General features: G+C 42.2%; 1 protein-coding gene across 1 annotated transcript; it reads right to left on the bottom strand.

The window, feature by feature from the left end:
* Nucleotides 1–3,894: 3,894 nt before the first annotated feature.
* On the bottom strand, nucleotides 3,895–9,731 carry LOC113214105 (uncharacterized). Its single transcript, XM_026433376.2, has 10 exons — nucleotides 9,580–9,731; nucleotides 6,566–6,739; nucleotides 6,424–6,456; nucleotides 6,048–6,321; nucleotides 5,792–5,957; nucleotides 5,163–5,607; nucleotides 4,797–5,081; nucleotides 4,655–4,727; nucleotides 4,401–4,572; nucleotides 3,895–4,314 (listed from the first exon to the last, which is right to left on the bottom strand). The coding sequence occupies exons 4-10, from the start codon at nucleotides 6,319–6,321 to the stop codon at nucleotides 4,158–4,160; spliced, it is 1,572 nt and encodes a 523-aa protein (XP_026289161.1). The 5' UTR covers nucleotides 6,424–6,456; nucleotides 6,566–6,739; nucleotides 9,580–9,731; the 3' UTR covers nucleotides 3,895–4,157.
* Nucleotides 9,732–11,575: the final 1,844 nt, after the last annotated feature.

Below are 11,575 nucleotides of genomic sequence, written 5' to 3' on the forward strand. Positions count from 1 at the left end.
ATTCGCGCCCCGGGTCGAGCAGCGGCAGCCGCGGCCGCGCCGCCTGGGTTCAGATTCGGATCGGGGTTACCAGTCGGGAAATGAGGCACGACTGGCGCATATGTGCCAAAGCAGAGCAGCAGCGGCAGCTGGCGGGGCCGCCACCTGCGGTAGCGCGCGGCCTGGACCCCTGAGAGACAGGGGTGCGCGGCTGCGCGGCATGGAGCGGAGAGAGGCGGCAAGCTGACCTCGATATTCAAAAGCTGTGCCGTGTAGTGTGTAGACTACTGGGCTCGATTCGACCGGTACAGCCACGGAAATTCAAATTCAGTTGGCGCCGCTAGGAGGGCAGAGTACAGGGCAGAGCGGAGCACATCAGAGCAGAGCACAGGGCGGAGCAGAGCACATGGCACACCACAGGGCAGAGAGGGGCGCAGGGCACACTGTTAACGCCGTGGTCGTCTAACGTGTCGAAATGCCGCCTCCAAAAGCAGACCACTGAAAACTGCGGGAATAACGCATGCCATCACTAGATGATAACGCGGTGCACATTTCAGTTTTTGTGGAATATTTTCTAAACGAGCCATGAAATTTAATTTTTGAAAGCTCCATTGAATTTTCCGTAAAATTTACGATCAAACGAGCCTACATGTGATAGGGTTCTGAACAAAGGTTCTCTAAGAACACGTCTTATTCCGTATTATTATTTATTTATTGCTTTCAAAAATTAAATCTCAGAGCTCGTTTAGAAAATATTCCCCAAAAACTGAAACACGCACCGCCTTATCATCAAGTGATAACATGCGTTATTACGCTGTTTTCAGTGAGGGCCAAAATTTGCAAACATTTTGGCATATGCTAGGCGACCATCGCGTTAACAGTGCAGAGCTCAGGGGGGAGCAGGGTAGAGGGCAGGGGCAGAGCACACGACAAAACAGAGCACAGAGCACATTAAAGCGCAGAGCCAGTGCAGAGCACAGGGCAGAGAGCACTGAGAGCAGTCGTCCAGAGCACAGGGCAGAGCGCAGGGTAGAGAAGCGCCGACCCAGCAGACCGGGTTGCGACGCGGGTGTGGGGGAGAGGGTAGCCCTAGTGGGGAAAGAAGGAGCGGGGGCGTCTATTTCGAGGGCAAGAACCTCACTCAGGACTGCACCCCGCGCTCTACGAGGGGCGGGAGGGGGCGGGGGAAGAGAAGAGAGAGGACGAGGATGTCGGCGCCGATAAGAGTGCGAGGGAGAAGAGGAAAGGCGTAGGGTACCAGCTCAAGAGGGGGCGAGGGGCGCAGTGGGCAAAGGCGATGTGTAGAGGTAAGGTGGGGCTATTCGCAGATTGGGCTGTCGATGTAATTGGACCATTAATTTTAGTAATGGATGATGACGGAGCAGGCGAAAGAGCTAAGGACAAGAACCGGCATGCTCCATTTGTGTTACAAATATCTTCTCAAATTGACGATTATTTTAAGGGGGAGGGGCGGAGTCTCAGATAGACAAACCTGGACTAACTTTAAAGAGCAACAAGAACAAATTAAAACGGAACAGGGGCACACCATGACGGAACGGTGTTACTTACCTTCTCCTTCTGCTGCACTTCTCTTGAGTAAACAGAGCCTCGCGGGCTCACTCGCGGGGTACTCTCCGCCGGTGCACAGTGGACTTACGTCACCCTCCGCACGGGGGCCGAGCTGAGTCCAACCCGGCCCCAGGTCAGGACCGCCAGCTCCATGGGTGCGACACTGCTAAAACACAGCGTAACGATTTGCCGATAGCGTCACAAATCATCAAGATTATTAATAGCAGGAGCGCCTAACGGGCTTCGCGATCTGTTACGCCGCGACACTGGTAAAACAAGTGTTTAATTGTGCACGTCAATTGACGTTTAAGTTCAAGTGTGCATTTTCTAGACACTTAGTGGTGTCTCACTATGTTATACGTCAATTGGTGTTTAAACTTTCGACACTATCGAAACGTATACCAGCTGCACATGGTTCCCTATTGACAACATAGAACTGTGTGTAGTGTGCAGAATTTAGACGTTAACAAAACATCTACAATTTGCACACCACGCAATTGTGCAACTTGAGTTGAACACCATGTAATGTGCAAAATCACAACTTGCACACGTTGGTGTGCAAATATTGCACACTTGTTTTACCAGTAGACGCACACTGCTTACACGTCTACCTGGGCCTCACTACAATCTAGATTTGTGATTTAAAAAAACAGTTTTGATACAATTACGATACGGTTTTATGTCCAGACAAGTAATAAATCGCACACTGTAAAAATATGTTCGTAGATGTACAATATATTTTGTAATTCACTACACTGATAAAAAAAAGTGTGCAACTGGCGTGCACATGCAAGTGATCAACAATACGTTGCCCATATGAACACTTAAAAGTGTGCAACTCTGAGGTTTGTCATTAAGCTTTGGACGCTCTTAAGAGTTTAAATTTACCGTTGAAGAGTTTTAAGTATTCAAAATCCCCGTCCAACTCGTACTACTGTGCACCATAGAGTAGAACACTTTCATCTGCACGCCAGTTGTACACTTTATTTATCAGTGTATTTACAAAATATGTTGCATATGTACAACAACGCACTCCTGCTTGTTCGATGGATTTCAAGTGCTTATAAATTTACAATTTTAAATTGTAAATGTGCGACAACTTCCATGGGAAATATTCCTGTACCCGATACAATATTTGTTACAGTGAAGGGAATCTGAGCTGTCGCACACTTTGATGATTGAAGCACCAGAATTCAAGATTCCCCCATTTCCTGCATTTTCAGCACACCCTATCTGCGTGGGAAACGAATCGAGCAGGTAAACAACCCATGGCTGCTGGCCGCTGTGCCCAAAGAGCTAATGGAATACCCCGCATGCACGGGTGCGGATTGGTTTGGCTATCTTTTCTAGCAATGCAGCGCCGTGCGAATATAGGCAACCCGCCCGCACGTCTGCAAGCGGGGTGGTATTTGGTTGCTCCAACGGGTTACGGCGGCCACCTTGTGGAATAAAGACTTAGCAGAGAGGTTAGAGACTAATTTACATTGATAAATAAATGTATAATTTGAGGGTAAGTAAGACCTTAGTGATCTTTCCTTTGCACCCAAACATGACCCAAACACGACCCAATGCTCCTACTGAATCTGGATTTGTGACAAACCAACCCCAATTTCTGACAGAACTCGTGTTATGTGAAACCGTCCATTTATCACTTTTCTATATTCTTAGTTCCACTGTAAAAAAAATTAGAGGGAATTTTCCCCTCCCCGCGTGGCAACGCTCCTTTGCCAGCTAGTGTTCGGGAAATTTACAGACCCAAATAGCCGGCAAATCCCCTGCCCACTGGTGGGGAAATTTACAAGCCAATGTGGCAGGGAAAGGAGTCTTTCCAACCCACCCAAGTAAATTTACAACGTGGGCAGGAAAGAAGTCTTGACTGACTCACCGTCAGCAAATTTCCAATTGCGCGCGTGTGAGGATGACTTTCGTGCTCACCACATGCAAATCTCCAGCCCAGGGCAAGGAAGGCGGCGTTGCCACACCATTAGCGAGGGAATTTCCTGACCAGGGAGGGAAAGTGGACACCCGCTCCCCGACGCCTGAAAATGGCTCTGCCCTCGCCCAGCAAGTGAAATTTCTGCCCGTGGTATGCAAAGATTCTCGGTAACCAGCTCGCAGGCGCCTGGTAGGTAGGCCGCTCACGGCCGGCGTGTAATGCGGGTCGGCCTATCCACAGCTCGCAGGCGCCTGGTGGGTAGGCCGCTCCCGGCCCGCCTGCAGTGCGGGTTGGCCTATGCGCGGGTCGCAGGCGCTTCAAGGAGCGGCGGGGTGGGAAGAGGTGAGAAAACCGAGGAGGGGGGGGGGAGGGGAGAGGAGAGGAGAGCGGTGGATAATAGACGCAAAATATAGAAGTAAAGAGCTTTCATTTAATATAAAAATATATTGTACAATTTGAAAATAATAAGCAAGGGACAGGAGGTACCAAACATTCTAAAACCATAGACAGCCAAAAACACATAAGTATTAAATGGAAACATGGTTATGTTGAAACAATAAAACTTGGCAATAAAATTTGAGTCTTAAAACAATAATTCACACTTAGTAACACAGTATATCAGTCTTAAAACTGGAGATGAATCCAACAAAAGTTACATATCATTAAAACTTATTCAATCGTCAAAATTGTACTTTGAAGTGTACTCTTTGAAATTTTTTAATAAAGATGAGTATTTGGGAGTGACATCTTTCACTGCATGGCTGTAGTGGCCATTCTTAGACTTCTTCCTAGCCACCCTTGAACCGGCATCCCTGATGTTGTAAATATTTCTGTTTAAATGAAACAAATAAACATGAAAAGTATGTGATAGTATGCCAAAAACTAATAAAAGTTTAATTTCAGAAAACATTCTCACCTTTGAATGAACTCCAGTGCAGGAGCAACCAGAGGGTTGTAAGATATTTTAAAAACAAAATAGCACATGAACATCACATGTAACGCTGTGAGCAAGGGCATTGGCTTCTCCCATAGCACCACATTGTCGACAACAACATAGGCCACAGTCGATTGTGAAAAGAAGCTGCTACCTGTTGGGACAAGGGAGAAATTTTAGAATTCAAACAAAGGGAAGAGATAATAAAGCAAAGCAGTTCCATGTGTAATACTTACCCATTACAGCAATAAGTGGACACCCATCCTCAGACAGATTTGAGGACTGTACTTCCTGATAACTTGCTGTGTCCTGAAAAGAATTTAAGATATGAAACCACACGTTAAGTTGAAAGGAGAAGAGAGAACCTCAGCCACTCACCTCAAACATCAGAAAAAGGGCCTTTTGGGGCAGTTGCAGATGGCGAATGATACATAAAATAACTGCCAGTAGGTCTGTTCCCTTATTATTCTCTTTGTTCTGGTGATAAACTTGGAGAATCTTATGGATCTTATCAGGAATGTCTTTGGCTGCACCTTTCCGCTTTTTAGTTGAGAGATGTGAAAAATATTTTAAAAATTTACCAGGTACAGTTTTCAAGGTTTCATCTACCGTTGAAGACTCAATGCCCATTAATGAAAAAAAATGTTCCTCAAGAATGTTGGTCTGCAAATAAAATGCAAAAATTAGCAGCATGCACAACCCATAAAATGAAACAAAGGATTTGAAAGAAGAATCCTTACATACCTGTCCGATGAATGGCCATCTTGTTTTTATTTCTTGAAGGTGAAGCTTTCTATTAATGTCATGCCGCTGTAAGACGGATGTTTCTGCCATTAATCTCTTCACGCAATTTAAGTCATACACATCTGACTCAAACATTCCTATTAAAGATCGTCTTTTGATATCCAGTTCTTCAGCATTATCAGTAGCAGAAAGGGCAGGCAGATCCAGACATCCTTGCAGGCCATATTCTTCTCTACTAGAGAAGCGTGGTCGCTTCCTCTTTGGTTCATTCGAGTTCTGTGAAGACTTCCTGCGCTTGTAGTTAATTCTGTACATCAGACTCTTCTTTAGGTTGTGGGCCGCAAGCATTACTTCTTCATCGTCCAACTGAATGCAACCAAAGGCTTTGGCATGTGATTTGATGAGTGTTGTGCTCATGTTTTGGACCTGTTCTTCCCGGACAACCCTAAAGAAGAAAGAAACAATGGTTAGTGATTTGTTTTACAATGTTATGTATGCATATATTTTAGTAATAGAATCTGAATTTCTTATATTTATCAGTTAACATTCAGCAAGTAAAGTAGACCAGATAGTATATTTTATCAAAAGCAAATAAAAGAATTGAAAAAATAAAATACAGAAACATTTACCTCATATTTTCTTCAATATCATCACCAACTGCATCTATAACATTCCTTCGCTCTAAGTCTGTCATAGGTTCAGTACCATTCATGGTAACCATTAGTTTTGAAGACAGAACATGTTTTAAATTGAGAACATATTCTTTACTAGACCTGATATTTCTGGACTCTGCTCCTGTAGAAAGAAAAAGAAAAATTAATAAAGAAAAGTTACAAATACTTAAATACTAAATTAAATAGATATCACTTTTGTAGTTCAGCTTACTCTCTTTAAGTTGAATACATAATTCCCTAAATCCTACAGGCTCCATTATATCCAGGATGTCTGTTTCTTTTACTAATAAGAACTTAGAGATTTTCTTTACGCCCAGGGTTTTCAAGCGGTTCTTCGCAATTTTCGGATCACAAATGAGGTGAGGAGTCATTCTTGATACAAGGTCAGCAAGTGGGCCATTTTCATCATCACTTTCTGGAGTGCACTCTTGTGATAAAGAGCTGTCATCCAAACTGGAGCCTCTGGACTCATCATCTCCCGTCATCTGAAAAATAAAAATAAATTAATTTCAGTTAAGTTTTAAAGCATTGCGCTCTAACTTTCATAAGCAGCTGGGATGGAATGGTTAACAGCCATCCATACTCACCGTGAGGGCTCAAACTCAAATAAACAACAAAGGCTGAAAGAAACCAAGAAAAATGATTACTATCAAGATATGCGTATGCACATGGTTTAAAAAAGGAAATGTGGATTATCATAATTGTGAAAAAAAACTTGGTTAAAAATACCTTATTAAGAATGATACTTGAGCACCAACACTTCCTTATTCAGGAAGCTGTATGATGGATGACTGGAGTAGTTGAGAAGAGATGAAATATTGATGATTATTGGTGTATCTGGTTTCAGAGGTTTGAGACTATATAGACCCCAAGTGCCAACTCTCTCTGCAATGAATTTGTGACCTGCAACAAAAGAAAACCAATTAGCATCAAATAAGAACAACATGAAGAATGGCACAGGAATTGCATTCATTTATTACCAGCAACATAACATTGGCTGCCATGCACAACTACTGCCCTAATGCGGCACAAATTCAAGGTAACATTTGAAGAATTGGTCACAACATATTCAAATTCAGAGTAAGACACTCCCCTAAACTCAGCACAACTATTTATAGCCAATGAGGGTAATACACTTCTACCAAAATAATTTTTAATCTTTTCTTTAACATCATCAGGGCAAAAGACAGCTCTATCAAAACTAACACAGTCTTCTAAAATTGGCAAGTTTTCACCGCGTAATGATGTGTTGGCACTCATCATCAGTTGATGTTCATTTGATAGGAGATGGGTCAGATTCCGAACACTCTTCTTAGCCTCCAAAGTGTTCTTAAAAAATGGATGTTTGGACTCATATCTGAGAGTGCTAACTTTCATTAATGGGCCATACATTTCAATGAGTTCACAAATATGTTCACAATAGTGATGTTTTGGCCGTATTGGTTTGTCAGAAAAGAGGTTCACCCTGAGATAAATGTAGGACTTGATAAGTTTCTTAAGTTCTGGTAGTGAACTTACTCTCACAGCAGGAGAACAAATTCTTTGCATCATGGATATCAGCAGAAGAACCATTTGCCAAACTTTATCTGCTTTATCTCTTATCTTGTCACCAATCAAAATAGGCAAGAAACGTAAAAATGTCCAGTTTTGGACTGCATTTCCATAAATCTTGCAACTTTTCTGAGACACACGACCTGGTCTATCACACCTATCATGGCCAAGGAACTTGAACTTAGTAATACGGCGGTTAAGTGCAGTTATTGACAGGCCAAATTTTTCAACAAAGTACGATAATGCCAAAGGCAAGTCATGTTGTATTATGCCCTCAAAGCAGTCGTGAGCCAGGCAACAACAGGCCCGCCCCACACAGTGAAAGGAAGGCAACTCATTAAATTCACAACCAGCAGATGTTATTCCTTTAAAACTTGGCAAGCCTCTTTCCCGGCTCTTGTCAACACAGGAGTTATAACTATGAGGAGTACGTAGAGGAGAGCAATCAGGTATAGATTCTGTTTGAATCTCCTCTAGTTCAACTAAATCTTCTAAAACTACATTTTCAGAGAGAAAATTCTCATCATCAATTAACTCAGGCTCACTATCACTGTCACTGTCACTACCTTCACAGTCAGAGTCAGAGTCAGTATCTTCTATGTCAATTGACCACCTCTCCTTCCATTCTTTCCTGCTCTCCTCACAGAAGCGACAGAAAAAGTGAGATCTACTAAAATTTTGAAGAAACCCCGTTATCATATGTGCACCAAGGTTGTCTCCAATCAGAAATAAAACTTTAGCTTTCACCAAGGTACCATCCACACACATGCCAGTCCTTTCCAACTCTTTCAACTCTGCAATGATAGGACTCAAAACCTTCTTCAATCCAAAATGAGACACATCCTTGGATCTGCATACCAGACTCAGAAGAATGTTTGAAGCTTTCAAGCGAGTCCAAGGATGAAGATTTGCTATGGCTATGTAAGCATTGAAAGTCTTGTGGAGGTTTCTGGCAGAGCCAAGAGCCCGAGCAAGCTCCACCTCATCAGTATAAAACAATAAATAAATAGTGGATAGATCATTGCCAAAGAGTTTTCTGAAAACAGATCCATCAAAGACATCAAACAGCACATCAGGATTATGCACCCGTTCTTTCATTTCATGGTACTGCTGAAGTAAAGACTTGTCATTTAAAAGCATTTCTAGCATTTCTTTGGTGGGAACTGTATGGAATTTTCTTTTTTTATCAAAGCTATCTAACCCCAATCGATGAGAGCGAGGAGGAATGAAAACAAAGTTGGAGCGGTAGCTTTGCTGGCGCATATATGCAGTCCGGAGAGGACCCCCTGCTGCATGAGCACACTCTGAAACAGCGTTCTTGAAGCCACTCTTTAAAATAGATAAAATACGTTCATCTAAATCAAGATCACATTGCTCAATTCTTTTCAGAATTTCGTCAAGCATTACAGAATGGCTCTCTTCAAGGAGCACACGATAAGTTTCGATTAAGAACTGTAAAGTGCGTTCAGGAATGTGATGCACAGAATTGAGAGACAAGTAGAGATGGATAAATTTCTTCATAATAGCATCTCGTGACTCTTCAATGCTCAGAGCAGGTGTACAAGGCTTGTCTACATGCTGTTCCTCAAGATCATGACATTCTTCAAAAGGAAATGGTTCTACTGTGCTGCTGTTCGGTTGTACTGAATTAGGCTGTGGAGGAGCTTCAGCAGAGTCAGAGGCATGAACACGAAATCTATGAGATCGCAAAGTTGATTGGGCTCGACACTTGTAGTCACACAAAGGATAGGCACATTTAAATAGTCTCTCATCAGCATCATCAGACTGGCTCTCATTATGAAAAGTAGATAAATGATTATTGTACCGATCCAAAGACTTGAAACTCACACAGCAACCAACAACGCCACAAGTAAACTTGCTAAAGGAACTAACTTTGTGCTTGAGTTCAAAATGCCTGATAAAGGAATCAGCGGACAAACTTTCGATGCCACATACTTTGCACACTTGAAGCATGACAAATGAACGTGTTAAAACTGCACGTGAAATGCCGTCAACTCGGTAAAATCAGATAAAAGACAATTAAAATAACTCGAAGAGACCGAAAACCTAACCTCTCATTGGCTCACTGGTTAAGAACTACGCAAAAACGTTTGTGTGTGAAGTGGTGCACAGCACAGCCTAACGCCCGACCGCTACTAAAGTTCAATAGCTACTAATGAAACTATACTGACCTCTCAACAATCAAATCTTTCGACAGGGTACGAAAGGTTTGCATTGGATCCGTGCTGCGAAGTCGCCAGGTCCGCGTCAGCTGATCGAGTGAGAAAGGGTTTTGGGGCGGGGGGCGCAGGTAATGGAGAGGGGAGGAGGGGAGCGGGGGGAGAGGTTAGGAGAGGTCGGAAAATGGGAAAAACAGACCAAGCATAAAACCTAAGAAGGCGAGGAGAAAAAGGCGTTAGTTTACATAAAATCACGGAAACTATCTAAAAATTAACAAGAAGCGCCTTTGTAAACTTACGGATGTTTATTTTCCTTATGGGAATTCTGAGGCAAAAGAGATACGTACGTACGCAAGATTGACGCTCTCTGCGGCCGAAGTATGGCAGAACTGACATGGCCTTGACCTTACTTAACCTGTCATCACCGCACCAGCTGTTTTACCACTCCGTGCTTTTACGCTGGTGTCAGTTGTCAATGTCCATCACAGCCGCTATGTGGGTTGTAGTGAAACTAGCTACAGGCAGTCACGAAGTGATACAAGACAAGAGGATTCTTCGACTTTCACCAGAGCTGCGAGTAGGATACATGTATCCTTTTACGCCCAAGTGTCACAGCATAGGATTGGAAGAATTGCGGAATATGCAGTTTACTCCCGATCAATACTTAAATCTTTTAACACAGAAAGAATACATTTGTGTTGTTCTTTTTGTCCCAGGTTTGTTGAATGGATGATTGTTTACGCTATTGTTGTAAAATGATGTTGACTACTGTGCTGCGTGAACATTTTCAACTAATTTCTTGATTGGTGATACGGTGCAGAGTCTGAAGACCATGAAGAGGTTTACCAGTACCTCAGACAAAATAGGAGAAAAGACAGAGAATCAGTGATTGCGGATCATGCAGGAGAGTGTGTCCAGTGCCTAGTTGAATACCTCTCAACTTCTAAGAAAAGAAAGATTCAATGACAACATATATGTTTACTATTCCAATGACAATGTGATATGTTTACTATTTAATGACAAATGTGATATGTTTACAGTATAGTATTTAGTTGTACTTTTATTGTGTGGAACCGTTTGTGGAAAGGTGTATTTTTATGAGCTCAAGATGAGCTGTTTCTCCATGACAACGACGTAGTCCTACCTCATTGTATATTTGCTCGGATTAAAATTAGAAATGAAACTTTCTCCTCTCTAATTTATATGCGGGAAGGCAAACGCATAAACTTGTTGTCAGTACCGAGATAATACTTTGGTGACATGATTATTTTTTTCCTGTTCAAGTAATGTTAATTATGCAATTGAAAATCAATCAAGTAAGATTATTGTTTCACTGGGACAGGAAAGTAGAGTGAAGGTTGAACACATACTGTGAGAGAGATTGAAAACTTAGCTCTTGTGATATTGACATCAATTTCTAGCAAAGTATTAAAAGTCTCTGATTTTATTTGTGTGTCCCCAAATATGCATGAGAAAAATTTGTGAAGACATGAATACAGTTATCCTTTGACTATGTACTAAAGTTCTGTTTATGGCTTAAGATTGTATTCTGTAATGTAATATGCACAGTGCATTTCAAATATGGTAAATGTGAAGTGTTTGTTAAAAAAATGTTTTACTTTTCTTTTAAAATTAGAACGTGGTCCGTTTTTGAACCTGAATCTTACCTCTGTGATATAGTAGTGTAACATATTTTTTTCTAATATAGTTTGTTCAGAATTGTTGACGAATAAAGAGTTGCATCAACGTACTTCAATTGCATTTATTTAATTCATTGCATATTACAAATTTGCTAACGACGGTGCCTTGCTGCAGTGGGGAAATAAACACCTGAAAGTAACAAGTTAAGAGTTGTTATCACAGCTCACACAGCTGCTTCCCACCCGCCCTAACCACAGAGGCACTTCCCTCCCTGTACCATCATAAGGATGCTTATGCTTACCATGACTTGATGGAGGACCAGCTGGAGGCTCCCATGTCTTCATCCTCTCCAATATTCTGATTGTCC

Source organism: Frankliniella occidentalis, unplaced genomic scaffold (genome assembly GCF_000697945.3).
Source record: "Frankliniella occidentalis isolate FOCC.00 unplaced genomic scaffold, Focc_3.1 Scaffold170, whole genome shotgun sequence".
NCBI lineage: Eukaryota > Metazoa > Arthropoda > Insecta > Thysanoptera > Thripidae > Frankliniella > Frankliniella occidentalis.

What these genes read in the sequence shown, in the direction of transcription:
- LOC113214105 (XM_026433376.2), bottom strand. Translation starts at nt 6,321, where the DNA reads ATGACGGGAGATGATGAGTCCAGAGGCTCCAGTTTGGATGACAGCTCT. An exon ending in GATATTGAAGAAAATATGAG is followed by an intron (nt 5,608 to 5,791) that starts GTAAATGTTTCT and finishes TTTCTTCTTTAG; the next exon opens with GGTTGTCCGGGAAGAACAGG. An exon ending in GCACTGGAGTTCATTCAAAG is followed by an intron (nt 4,315 to 4,400) that starts GTGAGAATGTTT and finishes TCATTTAAACAG; the next exon opens with AAATATTTACAACATCAGGG.